At 45.8% G+C, this 25,642-nt stretch overlaps 1 protein-coding gene across 1 annotated transcript; it reads left to right on the forward strand.

The window, feature by feature from the left end:
• Positions 1-2,360: 2,360 nt before the first annotated feature.
• BARHL1 (BarH like homeobox 1) lies at positions 2,361-24,925 on the forward strand. Its single transcript, XM_087703652.1, has 3 exons — positions 2,361-3,019; positions 15,769-15,991; positions 24,379-24,925. Exons 1-3 carry the CDS (start codon positions 2,533-2,535, stop codon positions 24,671-24,673), a joined length of 1,005 nt encoding a protein of 334 aa, XP_087559778.1. The 5' UTR covers positions 2,361-2,532; the 3' UTR covers positions 24,674-24,925.
• The last annotated feature ends 717 nt before the right edge of the window (positions 24,926-25,642 follow it).

Raw genomic sequence — 25,642 nt, forward strand, 5'->3', positions numbered from 1 at the left:
CTCTGTCTCTCTTTGTCTCTGTTCCCCCCTCTCTCTCATCTTCCCACCCTTGTCCCTTCTGAAATATAACATAGCAAAGACGTTTTCCTTCTTTCCTCTTCCATTTACTCCTGAGTAAAACCTCCTTTTCCATCTCCCTGCTGGCTTCAGGTCTTTGAAAAAAACCCAGTGTCAAAATTAGCTTTACAAAAAAAAAAAGCCCATGTAATGTGGGGGGGGGGGGTGCTTTACATTTTCACCAGTTGGGTCCCCTTCCGACAGAAAAGGCACAATGGTCTCAATGCGCTGTAAACCGAGAGACCGCTATGCCCAAACTTCAGGGTTGAGAAATCGAATTTTTGCCTTGTTGATCTGGGTTGCCTTCAGACCTTCAACATTGGGGGTCCAATGCCCAGTTTATTTGCTTTTAAAGAGTCCTTTTGACATATTGCCACGCGAGAGGAGGGGTGATGCCTAGTAGATGCCATAGAAGTTTTTTTTAAATTGTCGGCGCTGAATCGATGTGTCGTTTAATCATTGTGCAAAACGCCCTTCGGCGAAACCTGAATTTCACCTTAAATTCGGTTGAACTTCCTTGCGAGTCAACCAAGAGGCTTTTTTTTTCCCTAAAAGAAGGGGAAGAGCTTTAAAATTCCGAGGGAAAATCGTGATGATTTATTTTTGTTAAATAATATAAAGAAAGGCAAGGAGGGGACGGATGTGGAAGAGAAGGTTTGTAGACGGAGGAGGGGAGAAATGAAAACGCTCTTTGCTAGAACAATTTCAGAGTTTTACTTCCTCGCGTTTTTAGCTGGTTTTCCCAGCACTTTATGTTTTCCTTAAAAAACATTGTAAATATATTTATCGTCCGGGTGCTGTAAGGCTTTTTAACAGTCTAGTTTTCGTGGCCAGGGCGAAGAGAGGAAATAATCTCACTTTTCAAGAACGAAACACGGGTGGCTTAAAGCGCCCCCCGTTTTCAAGCAGACCCCCTCCCCAAAAGCACTTTCTCCTCTTCTTCTTCTCCCTTTCCCCTCCCACCCCACATTGCTAATAACCCCATTTAAAACTTCATCAACGCTGTAATGATAGCAAACAGTGCAGCAATTGCCTGCTAACCGTCGGATCTGCGCTGTAATTAATTCAATGTCTGTTTTAATCAAACTGAGGAGCGATCAAGTTTTTTTTCCCCCTCCAGTCCGGGTGGCACGCGTGACGTCACCCTAAAAGACAGCCGGCCAATCCGGAGGGGCCCTGCGGGGCACGTGGGCTCGGATACTCGGTTAAAATTTAAAAAAAAAAGAAAAGGGGGGAAAAAAAGCAACCGTAGGGGGAAAAGATAGAGGAGGCGGAGAAGAAAAAGAAAAGAAAGTCGGCGCGAGTCGGAGCGGGTTTCCGCCATAGAGAAAGCGGGACAACGAGGGGGGGGCGCCTCCGGAGCTGTCCTTGGTGCTGAAACGGCGCGCCGAGGCCGTTTCGCCCCCCACGAAATCTCCTCCCGAGCGATAGATCCCGAAGGATCCCGCAGGATCATGGGAGGAGACGAAGCGGAGATGCCCCTCGTCCGCTACTTCGAGCGTTTACTAAGGTGCTGATAGATTCTCACTGTATTAAGCGGGTCTTAAGCTTTGGTGTCCCGGGGTGTTCATGTTGGATTGGGTGCTGTCCATAGTGCTGAAAAACCTCAACTTCCTTGCTAATCCCCCCTCTCTCTTTCTCTCTCCCTCTCCCTCTCTCCCTCCCTCCCTCTCTCTCTCTCTCTCTCTCTCTGTGTCTCTTTCTCTCCTTCTTTCTCCTTCTCCCTCTCCCCCCTCTCTCCCTCTTTCTCTCCATCGTTTCATTTCTCGAGGATGAGCTTCTTTCGGTTGTGAAAGTTTGCTGTCATTCCTATGCTGGGTTTCGGACACATTGGATCGGAGTTGACTTGGTCTTTGATTTAAGATCTGGGCGGCCCGAGGGGTATTCAGGACCAGAGGTTGCGATGGGACAATTCACAACCTTGTGGGCGCTTATGGGAGAGTCAGGTCGGTTGAACTCCATGCGATCCAACCCGCCCAGCGAGCAGAAATGAAGCGGGCAGCCGCCTCAAGAGCTTGAGTGGTTGAAGTGCTTTCCCTCATCCTTGGGAGAGTAAAGCCCCTTTGAACCCCCGGTGGGCTCAATTTGGAGAAAGTCAACAGCGGTGTAAGTTGCGGTTGGGATTTAAGGCACGCTCAATTGCAAATGAATCTTGTTGAATCCAATGGGTTTATTCTTTTTATAAAGCCTGATTAACGTCTAGGACCAACTCAACTCGGCTCCTTCCTTTTTCCCCTTGCCTTTTGACAGTTTTCCTTCCCTTTTTTTCTCTCTTCCCTCTGCAGCCGATTTGGACGCTGATCGCGCCCCCTCCCCCTCCGCGCCCACCACCCCAAAGTCGGGACCTTGGATGTTAAATGCGGGCCAGGAATTGTGCGTTTCCCAGTGGTGCGAGCGTGCCTCCTTCGCCTCTTTCCCCCCTCTCCCTCTCTACTTCCGTAACCTCGGCGGGTTCATGCATTCCTGACAAACGGCATGGAAAACGCCAACGGATTTGGGATCGACTCCCTCCTCTCCCATCGATCCGGGAGCCCAGCTGCACCCAAAGGAGACCCGCCGCTCCTGGGAGACACCAGATCCTCTCTGGAACTTAGCCCTCGCTCGGAACTCAGCAGCGGCTGCCTGTCTCCCCCGTCCCCCCGGAGGGATTGTTTGGAAGCGGCAGCTCAGTTACCCGGCGGCTGCGGAGGCGGAGGAGGGGTGGTGAGGCTGGAGCCTCACCTGCCGGGCCCCCCCATTTCAGCCGCCTCGGCTCAATCGAGAACGGTGACCTCCTCCTTCCTCATCAGGGACATTTTGGCCGATTGCAAACCCTTGGCGGCCTGCGCCCCTTATTCCAGCAGCCACGGGCAGGGCGCGCAGGAAGCGCCGGCCCCCATTCCCGCCAAGGCCGGCGGCGAGGACTTTCGGGAGAAAATCGAAAAAACTAGCAGCAATTCTTCCTTGGATTCAGAATACAAAGGTAAGGGGAGGGGGGCATTGTAAAAAAGACGCGTGGTTTGCAAAGGGGAGCGGGAAACCAGCTTAAATTCCCCATACGGGACCATCAATTTTTATTTTTTAGAAAAGTCACCAAGTTTAGTTCTCTTTAGTCATTCTGAAAAGTCACCCAAAACTGAAACGGGGGGGGGAGGGGGGCTAGAGAAACTAAAGTCTGGGAGCATCTAACCACCACTTTCCTTTGCTGGGTAGCTGACTTCCTCCCCCCCTCCCTCTGATCTTCCAAGCCTTCTCCATTTCCTGACTTATGCTAATAACGCTAATACGAATAATAACAAGATCATTCGCGACGTGTTAGTACCACTTGATAAGAAGCCTTAGGTAAGGTCTCACATTTGGAATACTGCGCCCAGTTTTGGTCGCCGGGATATTAAATTAAAAAAAAAAGATGTTGAGTCTCTAGAAAGAGTGCAGAAAAGAGGCGAAAACATACGAAAGGCGGTTGCGGGGATTGAGTTTAACGAAAAGAAGGACTAGGCAGCGGTCTTCCACTATTTGAGGGGCTGCCCCAAAGAAGAGGGAGTCAAGCTATTCTCCAAAGCAGCTGAAGGCAGGACAAGAAGCAACGGGTGAAAAAGATTATTAAAGAGAGATCCAAGAATTATGGAGAAATGTCCTGACAGGGAGAACAATTAATCAGTGGAACAAGTTGCCTCCAGAAGTTGTGAATGCTCCGACACTGGAGGTTTTTAAAGAAGAGGTTGGATATCCATTTGTCTGAAATGGGATAGAGTATCTTGCTTGAACAGGGGGCTGGACTAGAAGGCCTCCAACTTTGTTATTCTCTTAAAAACCAATAACAAGGAAAGAGAGGGCAAAGTCCCCCCCCCCACCTTATAATTCTTGGACTGTTAGGAGCGATCAGAACGGAGTGACGGGAAGAGTGGAGAGAATTTGGAGGGTTCAATTAGCAACCTTTGTTGGGGGAATCTGCTTTATATTACCTGCAAGATTTGGGACAATCTCTCAACATCACCGGGGATAACTAATTAACCCTTCATTACCAGCTTCTGCTGAGTATTCTCCAGTCAAATACTACATTGCAACAACAAAAATTATCATTGCCCTCATGTTTCGGAGGGACCGCTCCTAGGAAAAATCCAGATCTTGCAAGAAGAGCCAGAAGGAAGGAGAAAATCCAACTTGCACCCAAGGTGTTGTTTTTTTTTAAAATTAATAGATAGACTGCCTCTACCTAGGGAGGTTCCAGGAGAAAATTTCCCTTTTTTTTTCCAAATGGAAAGCTGGGTTGAATTCGGCCCCCTTGTAAGGCTGTGGACCCATCGAGTTGGCAGCATGCGATGGGGATTTTTAGTTGCAGGTGGATCCACAGCCTTCCTACCAGGTTGGGGCTAATTAAGCATCGGGTACACCCTGAGTCCGGCAGAGCTGATACTTTCTACCTCTTCCCTCAGCTAGGGATCAATAGAAGTAGGGCGAATGGTTGAATTGGCTCGCTTACCAGCCATCTGGATCCCTTCCCAGAGTCCAGGGGCCGTTTCCTTCCCTCTGGAGGTCGGTTTGGTAGGTCTCCCGCCGGATCGGCGTTCGGGCTTCATGGCGGGGGTCTTCCGAGGTGTTATTCAGCGGCCTGGTGCCCCTCTTCCTTCCCACACTTGAAGCAAGTTGGTGGCCTTTGCGCTTAGGGCGTTTTGTGGTTTAAACGGCTTCCTTTTCCCTTAGCGGCGTGATGTTCTCCATATTCATTCGGCCCGGTATTGGTTTCTGGCCATATCTATTTCAGCGCCCTCAACTACGAGGTACCACTTGTGTAAGTAGTGAGGAGACCCTCGGGCCAGGGAGGAGGTGTACCGGCCATCGTCCAGCCCGTCTTTGAACCAGCTCACCCAGAGGTCCACCCGGTTTCGATCCACGCGAGGTTTCGGAATTCCTGGGTGCATTCCGCTCCTGGCCTGCCACCTTGTTTCACCATCCGGTTACGATCCCGGTTGGCCGAAGGGTCTTTAAATCTGTAGTCCTGGGCCATCATGAAACAAGGGTCAAAAGTTCCGCAGCTCGGGAGTATCGGCCTTGTGGAGTACCACCGTCCAACGAGCAGCCGCTCCGTTTAACGCTAGGGTCACCCCTCAAACTCGTGCCCCTTGGGTTGGTTTCGCCCGTACTCTTACTTGTACGTGAGGACTTGGGCGAAGAAGAATCCCAGCTTCTGGGGGGTCTCCATTGTATTGGACACCTAGTGGGGGGGAAAGTCTTCCTCTCTAGTCTGGGTTGGCCGGGGACAATCATCTGGGGTGGCCTGATGGGCGGCAGGTTCTCTGGTCCGGCTCTGTGGGTCTGGGGTGGCGGCTCCCCCCCCCCATCTCTGGCTGGTGCCTCTTCCGCGCTCCTTCGTTGGCGGTCTCAGCAACTCGGACGTTTTAAGTTCTCCAACGCTTCCACCACGAATCGGTTGATTGGTCTTTTTAAGTTGACTCTCACTCCGCGTGGTTCCTTTTGATCAGATAGGGCCTCCCGTTCCAGGTTTTTGGATGAGGATGACACACACACACACACCCAATTCTGCCATCCCGGCTGTCCTTCTTCCCCACCCCGGTTGACCATCGCGGCTTGGGTGGAGTTTTCCAGGATCGCTTCGGCGTCTTCGATGGGGCAAGCGCCTCCAGTTGAGCGGGCATTGGCGTCTCCCTTCCCCCAACCTCCAGCTTCTCTCTGCTCGCTTGCTCGATCCCCTCGATAGAGGGGAAAAAAATTTCTCTCTCTCCGGGGGTTGATCACTTTTGCAGACCCGGCTTTAGGGAAGACCCGGCCTCTCCCCCTTAATCAAGGCAGTAGAGGGTCTTTAAACTTAGCATTTGAAAAAGAAAGCTGGGCGGAAGGCAAAAGGGCCTGGGGTCCTTAAGGTAATTCAATAGCAATAAAAGAAGTTCGAATCCCCTCCCAACCGTCCATCCCGGCGTGGATTTGGCCAAGGTGTGAAGATGTGTTTTTTTTTTTTTGTTAAGAGAAGATCTGGGAAAGGGATAAGAAGATTTTCTCAGCCTGAATGAGGCAGTTCACATGGCTCTCCCTCCTTATCTTTTCCTCAAAAGGCGAGAAAATGCGACTAGCAGTTGTAAAGCGGATTAATTTACCTGGTATGGGATATATAGGAAAGAAGGGTAGAAAAGGCCTGTTTATTTTATTGCATCTATTTATTCCGTCAAGCATGAATTAGATAGCAGATATAAGAATAGACATGATCTTGGATACATGGGATGGATACGAATAGAAGGGAATAAATATTAGGACAGGGGTGGTAGGCACGCTGGTGTGCTTATGCACACCCCTTCCAGACCTCTTAGGAATGGGGTGAGGTCCACGGTAGACAGTCTAAAGTTAAAGTTTTGGGGGGTTGGGGGAAGAAACCCCACAGAGTAGTGCGTTCCAGGCGTTGACCGCTCTGTGGCTGAAGTCACCTTTTCTGCGAGTTTGGAGCGGTTTACACCTTGAGTTTCTACCTATTGTGAGCTCTCGTGTTGCTGTGGTTGAAGCTGAAGTAGTTATTGACAGGTAGGAGATTGTAGTGGATAATTTTATGTCTAAAGGGAGTATGGGGACCCCCTCTTTCTCCCCCCCCCGGAAGAATGGTAGATTCACGAACCGGGCACCCCCTTCCCATTTCATTCTGTCCTATGTACATCCCGTGGCTTTGCAGCACGCCCATTTTAGCTGGCCTGGAAAAGAAAGGTGGATCGGATTGCTTTTCCCTGGGAAATAAGCACCAAGAAAATGAGATCATGAAGAGCCAGGAGTAGGAAGCGGGAAGAGGGAGTTCTGTAGAGGGGATAGGCAGTGGGGGAGTAAGGAAACTGTCCCAGTCAAGGAAGGAAGGAAGGAAGGAAGGAAGGAAGGAAAGAAGGAAGGAAGGAAGGAAGGAAAGAAGGAAAGAAGGAAGGAAGGAAGGAAGGAAGGAAGGAAGGAAGGAAGGGGAGAAAACATAAAGAAATAGAATTGGTAAATTAGGAAGGAAAGGAAGGGAGAATGGAAGGAAGGAAAGCAGAAAAGGAGGAGAAAGAGAAGGGGAGAAAACGGGGGGGGGGAGAACCAGCACATTAGGAAGGAAAGAAGGAAGAAGAGATGGAAGGGGGGGGAAAGGTGAGAGAAAATAGGAAATGATAAAATAGGAAGGAAGGAAGGAAGGGATAAAGGAAGGGAGGAGAAGGACAAAGAGGACGAGGGGGAGGAAAAGAATGAGAAGGAGATAAAAGGGGGGGGAGATTTGGGAAGAGGATTTTTTTTTTCAGAAGGAAAGATTGTTGTTGAAGAACATAAGTGTGTAAAGCACACAACTGTGTGTGTTTCCAAATAGGGGAAAGTAAACGGCTTGGAGCAGTTATTATTTTCCCTTTTAATAAGTTAGTCTGTGTAGTTTCCCCCTAGAACGCTTCTTATCCTGCACAAATCTATTTTTTTAATTATTATTCTTGCAACCCAATCAACAGTCCCTTGCCTCCTAGATTTTATTTTATCAGAGCAAAAAGGAACAGCCTATGTGTCCCACTCAACCATCAAGTCTACTCAGGGTTTAGTGGAAGGAGATAGAAAGTCGAAATCCCTGTTTTTGTGGAAGGATAAGCTGGAAATAAAGGCACATGGAGGAGAAAATAGATGTATTTGTATTTCTGGAGAAAAGACAGATGTTAGTGATTTCCCAAATGTGGCGTTTCTTTCTTTCTCTCCCCCCCCACCCCCAAAAAGTTTTCAAAACAATGTTAAGATTGTTTGCTCCGTTGGATATAATGTTTAATATTTTAGAAGGAAAATTCTCTGCCAATGTCTAGAAAGGGAGAAGGAAGGGAGGGAGGGAGGAAAAGAGGAAGGAAAGAAAGAAGGGAGTAAGGAAAGAAAAAGAGGAAGGAAGGAAAAAGAGGAAGAAAAGAAGATGGACATAAAGGAGTAAGGAAAGAAAAAGAGGAAGGAAAAAGAGGAAGGAAAGAAGGATATAAGAAAGTAAGGAAAGAAAAAGAGTGGAAGGAAGGAAAAAGAGGAAGGAAAGAAGAAGGATATAAGGGAGGGAGGAAAGAAAAAGAGTGGAAAGAAAAAGAGAAGAAGGAAAGAAAGAAAGAAAGAAAGAAAGAAAGAAAGAAAGAAAGAAAGAAAGAAAGAAAGAAAGAAAAAGAGGAATTGATGAAGAAAATAAGGAAGGACATAAGGGAGGAAGGAAATAAAAAGTGGAAGGAAAGAAATGAGGAAGGAAAGAAGAAGGACATAGGGAGTAAGGAAAGAAAAAGAGGACGGACGGACGGACGGACGGAAGGAAGGAAGGAAGGACGGACAGACAGAAGGAAGGAAATCCCTGCTAGTTTACCTCTTAAGCATTCCCACAGATTTCAAACCAGAGTCTGAATAGAAGTAACTCCTAATCTATTCTCATTCATTTTTGAAGAGGGTGGCGGGGGGGGGGCGGCGCATCGCTTTGCATGAGAAAATCATTGAAATCCAAAGGCAGGGTGGGGAATAATTACCAGGCTATTTAAAAAAAACAATCCTCTCCTTGAGTTTCAGTCTAAAGATGGGGAGCAGATGCGCGGCCAGATGTTAGGCAGGGAAGCGATTTTGCTCACCGCAGCTCTTGGCGACAAGCTACAAAACACGCGCGGCTTTTACGCACGGCGGCCAGTGGCAGTAGAATGAGATTTTTTTGCGTGGGGTTTTTCTGCTTCTTTTTCACGAGGCCCTGGTGGGTTCCCCCCCCCCCATCGAAAGCGCTTCCCAAGATTGCAATATGATTTCTCCCCCCCACACACACTTTAATCTGATTTCTTTTCTTTTCCCCCCTTTAATCTGATTTCTTTTTGACCTTTGCATGTCTCCCTTCCCTCTAGATTAGAAGTTGGGACTGTAATTAGTTTCTGCGCGGCTCTTTTCACCACCTCTTAAGACTCCGTATCGCCGTGAAATCGAAGCTTCGGGGGTTATTTTTTTTCTCAAAAAACAACACCCCCCCCCAAAAAAGCCGAAACGGATCCAAAACCTCAAAACGAAGCTTTGGCTCTACAGCGCAAATGATCGCCGGTCCTTGCAAATGGCTGAAAAAGACGGGGAAGGGTTGAAAAAGGAGGGGAAGGGGGGTGGTGAAATCGCCAGCTTTTCTCACCAAAAGGGGGTGGGGGGCGGGAGTCGAAACTTAGGGCGCCCCCTTAACTTTCTCTCCCCCCCCCGCTTCCTCCTGACAGCCCATTTCAAAATCCAAACGAAGGTCTGAAGAGAAAATAAAATCTTCTCTTCTCCCCCAAAGGTTTGGGAACTTTCAAACATCTCAAAAGTTCTCCCTAAAGGAGGTCAGGTTTCCCCCCTCCCAATTTTGAAAAGAGGGGAGGGGAGACCTCCAAAACGAATCCCCAATGCCTGCCTTCCTTCCTTCCTTCCTTCCTTCCTTCCTTTTTTCCTTTCTTTCTTTCTTTCTTTCTTTCCTTCTTTTTTTCTTTCTTTCTTTCATTCTTTATTCTTTCCTTCTTTCCTTTTTCTTTCTTTCTTTCTTTCTCTTCTTTCTTTTTCTCCTTTCTTTCTTTCCTTTTTTCTTTTCCTTCCTTCCTTCTTTCTTTCTTTTTTCTTTCTTTCTTTCCTTCTTTCTTTTTCTTTCTTTTCTATCTTTCCTTCTTTTTCTTTCTTTCTTTCTTTCTTCCTTTTTCCTTTCTTTCTTTCCTTCTTTCTTTCTTTCTTTCCTTCTTTATTCTTTCCTTTTTCTTTCTTTCTTCCTTCCTTTCTTTTAATGCGGGCCTCGTTTCCTGAAGAATTCTCCCCAAGACGAAGTTGAAGAATCGTTGCTCCCACTCCCAGACCATTTTTGGCTCGAGTGGGGGTCCTTGGTGCTCTCTAAAACCATTGCCCTAAATTGGGGGTCATGAAAACGTCTGCAAGGAGGAAGGGAAGGCAAACCCCCAAGATCTGGGAGCACCAAGAACCCCTCAGGTCAACCCTGAGTAAATATTCTCCTTGGATGCCATCCTTAAGCTTAGGGAGCATTTAATTTTTCCTATTGCCTTCCTTCTTTCCTTCCTAAATCCATTTTTCCTCTTTTCTCTCCTTCTCCTTCTTTTCCTCCTCCTCCTTCCTTCCTTCCTATTGAATCATCTCCTATTTTCTCCCACCTTTGTTTTTTTCCCTGCCATCTCTTCTCCCTTCTTTCCTTCCTAATGTGCTGATTCTCTCCCCCCCCCATTTTCTCCCCTTCTCTTTCTCCTCCTTTTCTGCTTTCCTTCCTTCCATTCTCCCTTCCAATCCTATTTTTTATGTTTTCTCCCCTTCCTTCCCTCCCTCCCTCCCTCCCTTTTGACTGGGACAGTTTCCTTACTCCCCTACTGCCTATCTCCTCTGCAGGACTCCCTCTTCCTCCTTCCTATTCCTGACTCTGCAGGATCTCATTACAACCCTTTGAAACCCAAACTCCAATTTTTCAACCTTACCCTTTCGCGTCCAGCTTCCAAGATATATCCCCCCTCCCCCCTTCTGTCTTTCTCATCCTTGTTCATTCTTATGGTTGCCTTTTATCTGTAAATTAGATTTCTGATTCTCTTTTTTCTAAATCTCTGCCAAGGATTTCGAGCTTCTAATTCTACCCCTCAACCATCCTAGATTTGAGATGAGATAGATAGATAGATAGATAGATAGATAGATAGATAGATAGATAGATAGATAGATAGATAGATAGATAGATAGATAGATAGATAATGAGAGAGGGAGAGAGAGAGAGAGATCTATCTATCTAATATTAGATAGATAGATAGATAGATAGATAGATAGATAGATAGATAGACAGACAGACACAGACATAGTGTCTGTATGTATGATAGACAGACAGACAGACAGACATTTTATCTGTAAATTAGTTTTTGATTCTCTTTTTTCTAAACCTCTGCCAAGGATTTCAAGCTTCTAATTCTACCCCTCAACCATCCTAGATTTGAGATGAGATGAGATGAGATGAGATAGATGATAGATAGATAGATAGATAGAGATAGATAGATAGATAGATAGATAGATAGATAGATAGATAGATAGATAGATAATGAGAGAGGGGGAGAGAGAGAGAGAGAGACCTATCTATCTATCTATCTATCTAATATTAGATAGATAGACAGACAGACAGACAGACATAGTGTCTGTATGTATGATAGACAGACAAACAGACATTTTATCTGTAAATTAGATTTCTGATTCTCTTTTTTCTAAGTCTCTGCCAAGGACTTCAAGTTTCTAATTCTACCACTCAACCATCCTAGATTTGAGATGAGAGAGAGGGGGGGGAGAGAGAGAGAGAGAGAGATGAGAGAGATTAGACAGAGACAGAAAGAGAGATTGATATGAGAGACAGACAGACAGACAGATAGACAGACAGTGTGTGTGTTTATTGATAGAATGATAAATAGATAGATAGATAGATAGATAGATAGATAGATAGATAGTGTGTGTATATGTGTGTATATGATAGGTAGATAGATAGATAGAAAGATAGATGAGAGAGATTAGACAGACAGAGAGAGGGAAAGAGATTGATACGAGAGAGACAGACAGATATAGTGTGTGTGTTTATTGATAGAATAATAGATAGATAGATGATAGATAGATAGATAAATAGATAGATAGAAAGAAAGATAGATGAGAGAGATTAGACAGACAGAGGGAGAAAGAGATTGATACAAGAGAGACAGACAGATATAGTGTGTGTGATAGAATGATAGATAGATAGATGATAGATAGATAGATAGATAGATAGATAGATAGATAGATAGATAGATAGATAGATAGATAGATGCTTGTTTCCCTTTCACATCTCATGTTTAAGAGATCTTTGGGGCTGCATTTCTGCTTGAAGAATTTTTTCACCTCCCTCGTGGCTCAATTAAGTGGATTATTGTCTTCCTACGTAGAGAAACCGACTTGCTTGTCGGATCTAAAACCTGCCACAAGGATGTTTGAGCATAAAGCCTGTCTTGTCAACCCCCACCCCACCCCCACCCTCCCACCCAACTGAGGGAAAGCGAACAGGCTGCGTTCAAGAGTCTGCATTCCCACCAACAAACCCACTCTTCTTCCCTTAAGACAGGGAGACAACTTGGATGAGGAAAAAATCCGTACAAACACAAACACAAACACACAAGAGATGGCCTTGAGTTAATCGCCCTTGTGGCAAACCGGGATTTGCCAATCATCCAGCTGGTTGGTGTTTATGATCTAAACCGGATTAAAAGAAAGCAGTTCCCATCTCTAAGTTGCAACAGGGAGAAAACTCCAAAACTAAGATGGAAAATCCGAGAAGATAGAATCTGATTTCCTCACATCTACTATATCTCTTTCCTTTAAAACACAACGAGGAAAACTTGTTTCCTGTTTAAGGATATAGAAACACGCGCTCCAGGCTGGGAAAATATTTTTCCTGTTTCCTTGTCTCGCCTGGAGGAACATATTTCTACTTTTCCCTAGAAAATTCTTTCACCTTGCTGATTGTGGCTGGCTTTTTCTAGAATTGTCGTTCGTGTTGGGGTATGTTTTATTTTCAATTCCAGCAGGAAAAGTCAAGAGCCTTTTCTTGGAAAATTGTCAGTTTTGATCTTTCCCTTGGGACAAAATTGCGTCCGGTTTAAAGAAACGATCTTGCCAAGGATATTCCAAGACTAACAGGAGCATAATTTGGTTTTCAGAATCATTAGAGTGATTCTATCTCCTGCACCCGCTTCTTTGCAAGAATTCCAGAATGTAATACTGTAATAACAACAACAATTAAATCATTTTGCTCATTTTCTAAGGAGGCAGAAACTAAAAAATGTAACAGAATTCAGGCTAGTTTTATAGAAAATGATGGTGATATGTTAGAAATGATGACTGGTGGAAGTGGCAATGATTTTGTTTGATCTCTTTACAACTGCACCCGATCAACTCTAAAGATTTTCAGGACAATTAAAAAAAATGGGATGGAGCAAAGGATTCTTATTTTCATAGCAAGTTGTCTCCAAGGATGCCCCCATCTCAACATGTCACCTTGGTCTCCTGCAGAAATGAGTTCGTGATCCCGAGGAACTCTTTGGAAAGCAAAGCAACTTGTAAGAAATGAAGGGAGAAGGAGAATGGAAAGGAGAGAACGATGGGAAAGAACAGAAGGGGTGGAAAGCAGAGAAGAAGGAGAGGAGAGGATGATAAGGATGAATGGTGAATGAGCAAATGTGTGGATGAAAAGGAGAGAAAAGGGGAAAGAGGAGGAGGAGCAAGAAGGAGAGGGAGGAGGAGGGGAGGAAGAGGAGGAGGAGGAGGAGGAGAAGGAGAAGGAGAAGGAGAAGAAGAAGAAGAAGAAGAAGAAGAAGAAGAAGAAGAAGAAGGAGAAGAAGAAGAAATAATCACAAGAAACTACCTGCATTCAGGATAATGCAGAGTGCAAAGATGGAACCGCAGAGATGTTGACTCTCTCTTCTTTGTGTCAGCCCCTGAGATATTGGAAGACTGACATCATATCACCCCTAGTCCTTCTTTTCATTAAACTAGACATCCCCAATTCCTGCAACTGTTCTTCTTCGTATGTTTGAGCCCCCGGTCCCCTAATCCTCTTCGTTGCTCTTCTTTGCACACTTTCTAGAGTCTCCACAACTTTTTTTCATACTGTGGTGACCAAATTTGGCATGGTGGTAGCAATATTCCATTATTTGAGGGACTGCCACAAAGAGGAAGGGGGAGGGGTCAACTTAATTTTCCAAAGCACCAGAAAGAGGACAAGAAGCAACGAGATGGAAATTAATCAAGGAGAGAAGCAACCTAGAACTAAGGAGGAATTTCCTGGCAGAGAGAACAATTCACCAGTGGAACAACTCGCCTCCAGAAATCATAGGCACTCCATCACTGGAGTTTTTAAAGAAGAGACTGGATACTCACGTGTCTCAAATTCTATAGGTCTCCTGCTTGGGCAGGGGGTTGGACTGGAAGACCTCCAAGGTCCCTTCCAACTCTGTTCTGGTTGGTTGATTGATTGATTGATTGATTGATATTTGGATATTTGGATTACCAAGGCATTATAAAGGGACACCAACGCGTCCTGATCTTGATTCTTTATCTCTGTTACTACAGGTAGAGCCAACCTGATAAATGGCCTCCTTACAACTTCTTCAAATGTGAAGAAAGTTTGATTCTTTATGTTCACTCATTAGTAAATCCCACGGATTTTACCGTTGCTGTTGAAACTTATTAGGGACAGAATTGTGATTTCAGCTGCTGGCGCATAGAGGATTAAACCAACAAAGGAGAACCGAGGAGTCTTTTAAATATAATTTTCCTCTCCTGAAATAAACACACACAAACACACACACACACATTATATTATTATAAAGGGTCAAATGTATATGTGGATTTTCAGTTCGCCCATGGTAAAATCAACTTTTTTTAAAAAATAAAAGCCCTTCTCTCCTTCAAAATAACGTGCTTCTCTCCACCGCCTTGCTGGTTTATCCAAAATAAGGTCTATTATTTATGCCAATTTTACATTAAGAACGTGGAATAAGCTTTGAGCAGCCCCAGAGGACGTGGCGCAGGAAGCTATTGAGGGAAAGATTCGTGGTCTGGCTGGGCTGATTACATCTATTAATTGTTTAATAATTGATCGTTTGATTATTATTTAATGACAAAGGTTGCAAATGAAAGGAAAGGAATATGTTTGGGCTCTTGCCACTGTGTGTAAAACGTGGCACGAGGCGGTGTTGTGCGTTGTGTGTCTGGGTTGTTTGGGGTTTTTTTTTGTGTTTATTTTTGAGGTGGGGGTGTCCCTTTACAGTGATAACAGAGAAGCTCCTTTTGATTATATATGTGAAATGGGCAGAGCTTAGCTTTTTCTCACCGCCCCCCCCCCACTCCGCGGGTGTTTTAGTTCTATTGGACTACAATGTCCATCTTCCTGTGGGCATACTTCTGGAGAAACCTAAGTTTTGAGGGAGGGTTGGGGGGGGAGGAGAAGCAAATGGTTTTATGTGCACAAATTTTGTAGGAGAGAGAGAGAGAGTTCCATGAAAGGGAAGTTACTCCTGTGTAAACAGCAGTGGGGTTTTTTTTGGGGGGGGGCATGGAGAAATACGCATGGTAAATTCACAGAGGCTGATAGACACCCCTAAACTTGTTCCTGTGAAAAATATTTTCCTTCCTTCCTTCCGTTTTTCCCTTCGTTCTTTTAAACGTGTGAGCTTTCTCGTCTTTTTCCACACCTTCTTTTTCTCCTACCCTTCCTTACCATTCTGAATTCCTCTTCTATCTTCTCTTTCAATTTTTCTTTCTTTTATCCTCTCATTTCCTTTCCCTTCCTCTTTCTTTCTTCACCCTTCTCTTTTTTCCCCTTTATCTATTTACCAGCTTCATTTCCCTTCCCTTTTCTCACTCTTTTCTTTTTCTTCCCCTTTCTATTTCCCCTTTCGTTTCATCCCCCTCTCTTTCCTTTCCCTTCCCTTCCCCTTCCTATCCCTTTCCTTTCCTTTCTTTTCGCTTCCCTTTTCCTCTCTCTTTCCCTTTCCTTCCCACCCTTTTTTCTTTCCTTTCCCTCCTCTCTTTTCCTTTCATTCCTTTCTCTCTTTCCTCTCCCTTTCCTTCCTTCCTTCCTTCCTTCCTTCCTTCCTTCCTTCCTTCCTTCCTTCCTTCCTTCCTTTCCTGTTCATTCCCTTCCCTTCCTTCCGCATCCCCAAAGGCGACTCCTTTCCATCCCAAAGCGCCCGGGACCCATTTTCTCCCTTTCTCTCCCGGCCCCAGTGAAGGAAGAAGGCGACCGGGAGATCTCCAGCTCCCGAGAAAGTCCTCCGGTGCGGCTGAAGAAACCGCGCAAGGCGCGCACCGCGTTCACCGATCACCAGCTGGCGCAGCTGGAGCGCAGCTTCGAGAGACAGAAATATCTCAGCGTCCAGGACAGGATGGAGCTGGCCGCTTCGCTCAACCTTACCGACACCCAAGTGAAAACGTGGTACCAGAACAGAAGGTAAGCGAGAAATAGACGCGGGTGGTTGGGAGAGGGAGAAGGAGAGAGCATAGAGGCCACGAATTCGGATTAGACTTGGTCCCATTTGCATCCACGCCGGGTCCTTAGCCTGCCTTGGCCGATTTCAAATATCCAGGCTGGTTCAGACCGGCTCCTTTTGAGAAAACGGGATTGAGAAAGCCTCTTCCAAGAATTAAAAAGTCGCTCGTGAAAATCGGTGTAAAGTGGTTGGTTGTGGTCCCGGAATCAGCCCAGTGAGGACGTTTGCAAAAGAAGCGAGTTTAGTTAGAAAGTTTAGTAAGAGAGAGTTCAGCCAGAATTGAATTCCATGAATTGAATTCTTCCTTCTCTTCTATTTTTCCCCCTTTTATTTTATTTTCCTTTCTATTTTATCTTTTTTTTTAAAAAACCTACATTCTTAATCTATGAATTCTAATTTTCCTTCCTTCCTTCCTTCCTTCCTTCCTTCCTTCCTTCCTTCCTTCCTTCCTTCCTTCCTTCTTTCTTTCCTTCCTTCCTTCCTTCCTTCCTTCCTTTCCACCTCAGTTCTATTAATCTGGTTACTCAACCCAACGTATGGAGTTTAGAGTTTTATTTCATTTGTATGCCGCCCTTTTCCCTAAAGGGACTCAGGGCGGCTCACAACTCAAACAAGGGAAGGGGGATACAGACCATTGACAACAACACAAAACAATACATAATTAAAAACGCAACAATCATACCATTCGAGATAGGGGCAACGATTCTTTAGCCCCAGGCCTGTCGGAACAGCCAGGTTTAGTTGCCAGGTATAGTTGCTTCTTGTTAATATGTGGGTATGTGAATTTAGGTAGGGTCAAGTTGGTTTGGGAGAGGGAAGAAAACATATTAACTTCTGCAAATTTTAGGAAAAATCAGGAGTGGCCAGATAGATAATTGACTTTTGCGCCGTTTCCTACAGTGTCATTTTTGTGGCTGTGATGGGAATGCAGTTTTAAAAAATATTTTAAATATTTTTTAAATATTTTAAAAAATATTTTAAAACTCTCCCATTATTTTAAAAACTGTGTTCTGTTGTAACTGCAATATTTCCACCGTGGAGTAAGTCCTCTTGAATTCAGTGAGGCTTACTTCTGAATAGAGCTTTGTAGGTAGTTTCTTTCTTGCGCTAAGGATTTTTTAAAAAATTGTTTCTGGATGCTAAACTGAAAAAAAAAAGTCACTTGATTTCCAAGCCTTGTTTTTAAAAGGCAAATGAAATCAGGCAAGGAATGAAAATTATCACTGTCCAGCTCAAACGGTGCTGAAATATTTTGAAGAAGGTCGAATCCACTCGCAGATTATTTTTGCAAGCTTTTAAGCTACACTGAACTCTTGACGCTGGAGCCAGTTTCTGGATTACACTGGGCTCCTGTTCCAATTGTGGAATAAAGGCGCTTGATTAGGTTAAAATAGCCACATGACTGCACAGAAAAAGACTTGGTGATGAAGGGACAAGGTTTTTAACCAAACTCAAGAAATTCTGGTTAATTTCGATTTAGATCAGTTTTGGTCTTAACCTTGATTGGTGTCAATCTTGGCTATTATTTTAAAAAAAATCTTGATTACTTTTGATCTTGATTAAATGGACCTTGATGAGTTTAGATCTTGCTCAGTTTTAATTATGTGTAGTTTTGATCATGGTTTGTTATTGCCAGGCCTGGCAGGGATGTGATGTGTGAGTACAGCTAGGCACTTTGGTTTATGTATGATTCAGTGTTTTGTGCTCTGAGGTCACTTCGTGCTAGGCAACCAGAGAACGCACGCAAGTTGTGGGCAATCTTGCACAATGTGTTTAATAGTTTGCGTATCAGCACCACAATCGCAACAAGGGGAATTGGACATCCCGTTACGAGGCCACTGCCATACCCCCACAGAAGGGTTGTATAGAATTTCGTGGGTTGTGTGAATACGTTGACTTCCCTTCTGTCACGTTCTCATCATAATGCAGTATTGCAGGCTGACTCACTGCCCACAGCCAGGAGTTCGATCCTGAAGAGGCTCAAGGTTGACTCAGCCTTCCATCCTTCCAGGGTCATTAAAATGAGGACCCAGATTGTTGGGGGAGGGGGGCAAGAGGCTGACTCTGTAAACCGCTTAGAGAGGGCTGTAAAAGCACTGTGAAGCGGTATATAAGTGCTGTTATTAAGTGCAATCATATGCTAAATAAGAATAACTAAGTGTTTTGTGTTGACTTAGGATAAAGGATCAATAACCCAATTAAATTAATTGGGTTATTGATCCTTTATATATATATTAGATAGATAGATAGATAGATAGATAGATAGATAGATAGATAGATAGATAGATAGATATTAGATAGATAGATAAATAGATAGATAGATTAGATAGGTAGGTAGGTAGGTAGGCAGGCAGGCAGGCAGGCAGGCAGGTAGAGATAGAGATAGAGATAGAGATAGAGATAGAGATAGAGATAGAGATAGAGATAGAGATAGATAGATAGATAGATAGATAGATAGATAGATAGATAGATAGATAGACAGAGTTAGATAGAGATCGATAGATAGACAGACAGACAAAGATAGATAGATAGATAGATAGATAGATAGATAGATAGATGATAGATACATAGATACATAGACAGATAGACAGACAGACAGATAGATAGATAGATAGACAGACAGACAGACAGAGTTAGAGATAGCTAGCTAGATAGCTAGCTAGCTAGCTAGATAGATAGATAGATAGATAGATAGATAGATAGATAGATAGATAGACAGACAGATAGATAGACAGACAAAGATAGATAGATAGATAGACAGACAGACAGACATAGATAGAGATAGATAGATGATAGATAGATAGATAGATAGACAGAGATAGATATAGATAGATAGATAGATGATAGATAGATAGATACATAGATAGATACAGACAGATAGAGATTGATTGATTGATTGATTGATTGATAGATAGATAGATAGATAGATAGATAGATAAGGTAGGCAGGCAGGCAGGCAGACAAACAGAGATGATAAAGATGGTTGATAGATGGATGGATAGATAGACAGACAGACAGAAGATAGATGGGAGAGAGGGGGGGGGAGAGAGAAATATACAAATATAGATATGAATGATGCCTTTTTAACTGACTCTCCCCAATCACAGCTCTTGATCCGTTGGTGCCCTTATCCCACCTCCTTCTCTAAGCCGTCATCTTGGTGATAATTGCAAACCAAGAGAGCAAATTGAATTCAAGATGCTGGCCCCTGCTAAGGGTTACCAGAGCAAGCTGGGAGAATTTGAACAAAGAGGCCGCAACTGTTCAGAGGTCATTTCACCTTCTGCCTGGAAAAAGCAGCCGGAAAAAACAAGAAGTTTAGAAATGAGCCATCTTGCTGGTTTTTGAAGGAGTTAGGTTAAGGTTTCCCCGGGTTGCAACGCAGTTTGGAAGTGGGACAGGCCTGTACAGCAACGGTGACCCCCCCAACATGGTTTGTTAGTCTGAGGTGTGGGCTGACCTGCGAATGCACACTCGTGCCATGTGGCTTTGTCCACCAGGGCTTGGAGTTTGCCTGTCTTGTGTGAACCCATCAGCTTGGGGACAGTTTCAGTTCTAGCGTAAGCTGTGCGAATGTGGCTGGTTTCCACCAGTTTTGGAAAAGCTAGGCTATTAATGAACTGGGCTATTAATTAAAAGTGAGCAGGCTTGTGGGTGGAAAAACAGAGGCCGATGGTGAGAAAACGCATCCATTTTTATTTTTATTTTGCACTCTCTGAGTTGGCAAAACAGTTCTCGCAGCCCCTTTGACTGGCCCTTTTTTGACCTGGTGAAATTTCTTTGAGATTTTCCTCCTTTTTTAAAAATTTGGTTGCTGCATTAGACTTTAAAAAATTGCTCTGTTTGCATTTTTTTAAGAAAAGCGCCCCCTTCTTTACAAATCAATATTATTTGCTTCTTATTCTCAGTTTCTCAGAGACAGGAAATCTTTCAGATTTGACGAGGGAGGGAAGAGGAGGAGGAGGAAGAAGAATAGGAGGAGGAGGAGGAGGAGGAGGAGGAGGAGGAAGGAGAGGAGGAGAACAGGAATAGGAGGAGGAAGGAGAGGACAAGGAAGAAGGAGAGGAGGGGAAAAGGAAGAGGAGAAAGAATAGGAACAGGAGAAAGAGAGGAAGAGGAAGAATAAGAAGAAGAGAAAGGAGAAGAGGAGGAGGAGGAAGAATAGGAAGAGGAGGAGGGAGAAGAGGAAGGAGAAGAGGAGGAGGAAGGAGAAGAGAAGGAAGAAAAGAAAGAGGAAGGAGAAAAGGAGGAAGAAGAAGGAGAAGAGGAGGAAGAAGGAGAAGAGGAGGAAGAGGAAGAAGGAGAAGAGGAGGGAGGGAGGAGAAGAGGAAGAGGGAGAAGGAGAGGAGGAGGAAGAGGAGCAGGAGACAACCAATTGTTTGATTTGCGTGGGTAAGAGAAAAAGAGAGAGAGAAAGGGAAATAAATCGATTGTTTTTTTCAGCTAAAGACACAACAGCGCATCGCTGGGCATATTAATAATACATCCCAATTGATGCTTTGGGCATCAATAATTAAGGGCAGTTACAGTAATTACACAATTATGATGACCATGAATTATTTACTGGGGGGGAAAGAGAGATGGAATTGTTCCTAGACAGAAAATGTGAAAGGCGAGGATGATGGGCTATGTGACTCTCAAAGCCTTCCAGCATGGGGCTTGTTGTCCTCCGTGAGGTGGTTGGACCACCTGCAAAATTTACCTGTCTGAAGCAGGTAGAATGGAGGGGGCGAATCCCACTGTCTTTCTTACTGGCCTCACTTCAGAGGTGCTTGATTCCCGAGACTAAACTTACGGCCATTCATTTAGTGACGGAGGGGAAGAGATCAACCCCTCCTTGAGTTAGAAGCTGGAGACCAGACCGATAGTCCTTCAGTAACACAACCTTTCGTTTACACACCGTTCAAAATTAGAGGGACCCACCCCTTTTGGTCACGTGATCAACCTTCAGAGGCTTGGCAACTGGCATGTACTTATAACTGTTGCACTGTCCTCTTTCGCGAACCTTCTCACACAGGGGGAAGCCACATTCCCTTCACAAACCAGGTTCTAGTTACTTAACAACCGCGACAGAGGTGGGTTCCTACCAGTTTGCACCAGTTCAGTAGAACCGGTTCGTCAAATCTACCGAACCGGTTAGAAGAGGTTCCACCAGAAAGCAGGCCACACCTACAGAAGAGGTTCCAAATTTTTTTGAAACCCACCACTGACAGACAGACACACACACACACAGACTCACACAGAGAGAGAAAGAGAAAGAAAGGAAGAAAGAAATAAAGAAAGAAAAAGTGAGAGAGAGATGAAAGAAAAAAAGGAAAAAGGGACAGAGAGACAAAGGAAGGAAAGAGAGAGAGAGAGGGGGAGAGAGAGAGAGAGAGAGAGAAAGAAAACACATGGCTGGCAAGCCACTCCCACCAGGTCACATGGCCGGCAAGCCACTCCCACAAAGGAGGCCACACCCACAGAGTAGGTTCAAAAAAAATTTGAAACCCACCACTGAACTGCGAGGATTCACTTTCATCACTGCGGCAAGGAAGATGGGGCAAAAACTCAACTTAACAACTGTCTCGCTTAGCCACAGAACTTTGGGGTGACGTACAACACGGTCGTATATCGAAGAGGACTACCTGTAGATGAACAAGCCTTGGGGAGCACGTCAAAATGTGTGCAGAAGTGTGTGGATTTTGAAGAGAAGCTCTAAGTGAGAAGTGGGGTTCCCCCCCCCCTCCTGTTCTGACCTAGGCTTCCTAAAAGCATGAAGCCGACTCCTCGTCCCGATACAACCTCTTTTATTTAGGCTAAAGTGAATTCCTCTCCAGCAAAGTTCCGGCTGACAGTCTTTCGCGAGAGTTCACAACTACAGACCTTTAACAGGCTTGGAGAGCTGCCAGGCTGATATGTTCCAATCTCCACGCTGTAGCAGCAATTCCTTGGCAAGGAGTCGGGAATAAATCTTCACACTAATTAGTGAACTAATGGGCTCCTTCAAACTCCACTCCCCTTTTGCTCCTCTTTATAGGGATATGGGAGGGGTCATTCACCATCCACCTGTGGCTTTACTCCTGAGTCAGTCCTTGCTTCTTAACTGCTCCCTTCATCCGGCAACTCTGTGCATGCTCACACTGAGAACAGGCTCCAGCTGTTCTTCTGCCCCACGAATCTCTGACTCTGAAGGCAGCTGATAACTGGCATAGGGCCCTGGCCTCCTCTCTGCCTCCGACACAGAGGCCTCATCAGAGCCTTCCCCAAATTCCAGGACTGGCCCATCTTCCTCCCCAACCTTCTCACTGTCCGAATCTGCTGCCAGCTCCGCTGGCCACTGGCGTGGCACAACACCCACAACACCCTTATCCGCTTTAGAAAAGTTACCCCCCCCCCCGGTGCTTTCATTCACGTAGGTTATATTTTATCGATACTGACTGTATTAATAATTAAAATTGAGGCAGGTGCTGCTGCTGCTTCTTCTCATGGTTTAATGGGATTTTAAAAATGTAGTATTTTTCAACATAGGCCAGCAAATGAGTTTGATTTTAGGGACCCCCTCAGAAGGTCTTGAAGGGGGTGGTGGTCTCTCTATCTCTCTCTCAGGAGGTCATAAAGCCACACTTTCAGAAAAGCTACTCTAAGAGAAGAGAGGCACTTTGGCCTAGTGGTTAAGACACCATGTTAGAGAGCAAGAGGCTGGGAATTCTTGTTCCAGCAAAATTTCCCTTGCTAAACATTTGTTAAGTGAGTTTCGGCCTGTTTTATGACCTTTCTCGCCCGTTGTTAAGCGAATCTCTGCTGTTCTTAAGTTAGTCATGCGGTTGTGAAGGGAATTCGGCTTCCCTATTGACTCCACTCGTCAGAAAAGAGGGACGGTATGCGCCTAGGAGGCTGCAACCGTCATAAATACAAGCCAGTTGCCAAATGTTTGGATTGTGATCATGTGTCCAAAGGGATCCCCCTCCCCCCCCATGGTTGTAAGTGTGAAAAAACAATCCTAAATAACTTTTTTTCTGGTAGTCTTGTAACTTTGAATGGCCACTAAACAGAATGTTGTAAGTCAAGAACTCCTTTGAGGGTATTCTGTTTTCAAAGAAGAAAAATCAAGAAAGTCCAGTAGCTTTTGGGGGGGGGGGGGAAGGCGGAAGCACCTCAACCATGACCTGAAGAATTGAACATCTCCATAAAAATATTCACCGACTCCTCCTCCTCCTCCTATGCATAAATCCCACTTCCTTATAACACTGATGGTGTTACTTAGTTGGGTCATGGAAGGTCTGCAAGAAAACCACCAAGCTCAGAGAGATTCTGCTGTCCTCCTCCTTTTTCTCCCCCTCTTCCTCCTCCTCCTCTTCTTTCTCCTCCCCCTCTTCCTCCTCCTCTCCACAAATCCCACTTCCTTATAGCACTGATGGTGTTACTTAGTTGGGTCATGGAAGGTCTGCAAGAAAACCACCAAACTCAGAGAGATTCTGCTGTCTTTCTCCTCCTTCTCCTCCCCCTCTTCCTCCTCCTCCTCCTCTTCTTTCTCCTCCCCCCTCTTCCTCCTCCCCACAAATCCCACTTCCTTATAGCACTGATGATGTTACTTAGTTGGGTCATGGAAGGTCTGCAAGAAAACCACCAAGCTCAGAGAGATTCTGCTGTCCTCCTCCTTTTTCTCCCCCTCTTCCTCCTCCTCCTCTTCTTTCTCCTCCCCCCTCTTCCTCCTCCTCTCCACAAATCCCACTTCCTTATAGAACTGATGATGTTACTTAGTTGGGTCATGGAAGGTCTGCAAGAAAACCACCAAACTCAGAGAGATTCTGCTGTCCTCCTCCTTTTCCTCCCCCTCTTCTTTCTCCTCCCCCTCTTCCTCCTCCCCACAAATCCCACTTCCTTATAGCACTGATGGTGTTACTTAGTTGGGTCATGAAAGGTCTGCAAGAAAACCACCAAGCTCAGAGATCACCAAGGATCCCACAGTTGTCTTCCTCCTCCTCCTGCTCCTCCTGCTCCTCCTCCTGCTCCCTCCACTCCACAAACTCAACTTCCTTCTAGAACTGATGATGTTACTTAGGTGGGTCATGAAATGTCTGCAAGAAAACCACCAAGCTCAGAGAGATTCTACTGTCCTCTTCCTTCTCCTCCTCTTCCTCCTCTCCACAAATCCCGCTTCCTTATAGCACATGAAAACCACCACGCTCAGAGAGCACCAAGGACCCCACAGCCCTTTTCCTCCTCCTCTCCCTCCTCTTGACCAGACCAGAACAAAATAACAGAGTTGGGAGGGACCTTGGAGGTCATCTAGTCCAACCCCTCCTCTGCTCAGGCAGGAAACCCGTCTGAACCCCGTTTTCTCTCTCCCCCTCCTTCCCTCCAGGACCAAGTGGAAGAGGCAGACGGCGGTGGGTCTGGAGCTGCTGGCCGAGGCGGGCAACTATTCCGCCCTGCAACGGATGTTCCCTTCGCCCTATTTCTACCCACAGAGTTTGGTCTCCAACTTGGATCCCGGCGCTGCGCTCTACCTGTACCGGGGACCCAGCGCGCCCCCTCCGGCGCTCCAGCGGCCTCTAGTGCCCCGCATCCTCATCCACGGACTGCAAGGGGGCAGCGAGCCCCCGCCGCCTCTGCCCCCGCTGGCCGGCGTCCTTCCCAGAGCCGCCCAACCGCGGTGAGCGGACTCCCACCGCCCCGGGCTTTGCTCCAGGAAGAGACGCGGGAACGCAGAGCCCTCCCCGCATCCCTGCGCCGGATTGACTCTGCAAAGGGGGCGGGCGGGGGAGGGAGGGGAGGAGAAGTGGTGGGGAAAGACCTGCACGCATCTGGAGGCATTCCCACGACCGACCGCCTTTCCTTCCTACCACCAGGCCAACCGTCCCTCCCACCAACCGAGATGCTGCAAAAACACGCGTTCCTGGCACTTTCAAAAATCCAGCCTCTCTCTGCTCTGGCATCGGATATACATATATATTTTCCTCCTCCCCCCCCCCACCATCGTGGTTTATCCCCCCCCCCCCCAAATCGGGCAGCCCCCTTCTCGGATGGAGTTCTAGTTAGGTTTAGGAGATGGTGTGAATGCTGCGTTTGGCCAGCTTGAGGCTCCCTGTACCACCGAACCCCAAAAGATGGCCAGCCATCGGTCGAACCCGTTTTAGAGATGCAAACCTGGTCAATGGCCGGATAGCCATTGGTCTGAAGTGGTGTAGGGTTTCTTGCCTAGGCAGGGGGTTGGACTAGAAGGCCTCCAAGGTCCCTTCCAACTCTGTTATTCTATTCCAGGGATGGAGAACTTATGGCATTCTGTGGGCACCTTTGCCAACAGGTCTTCGCAGGCACCGGAGTGCCAGGAAATGCACAAAAAAACATCCAAAAAACAGGCTGTTTTCCACGCTGTTTTCAGGCTGTTTTGGGAGGCATTTTTGGTTGGTTTTGGGGCTGTTTTTTGAGCTGTTTGTGGCCCTGAAAATGGCCCAAGGGCCTGATAAAATGGCTCAAAAACAGCCCTGAAAATGGCCTGAAAAATGACCCCAAAACCATGCCATTTGTCAGGCCCTTTTCAGGCTGTTTTGGGGGCCAAAAATGACCCCAAAATGGCCTGGAAACGGCCAACAGGCAGGTGGTTGTCCACTAAGGACTCCTCTCGT

The sequence above is a fragment of the Thamnophis sirtalis genome, unplaced genomic scaffold (assembly GCF_051295495.1).
Source record: "Thamnophis sirtalis isolate CommonGarterSnake01/CBP01778 unplaced genomic scaffold, rThaSir2_p1.2 scaffold_2, whole genome shotgun sequence".
NCBI lineage: Eukaryota > Metazoa > Chordata > Lepidosauria > Squamata > Natricidae > Thamnophis > Thamnophis sirtalis.

What these genes read in the sequence shown, in the direction of transcription:
- BARHL1 (XM_087703652.1), top strand. Translation starts at nt 2,533, where the DNA reads ATGGAAAACGCCAACGGATTTGGGATCGACTCCCTCCTCTCCCATCGA. An exon ending in CTTGGATTCAGAATACAAAG is followed by an intron (nt 3,020 to 15,768) that starts GTAAGGGGAGGG and finishes TCCCGGCCCCAG; the next exon opens with TGAAGGAAGAAGGCGACCGG. An exon ending in ACGTGGTACCAGAACAGAAG is followed by an intron (nt 15,992 to 24,378) that starts GTAAGCGAGAAA and finishes CCTTCCCTCCAG; the next exon opens with GACCAAGTGGAAGAGGCAGA.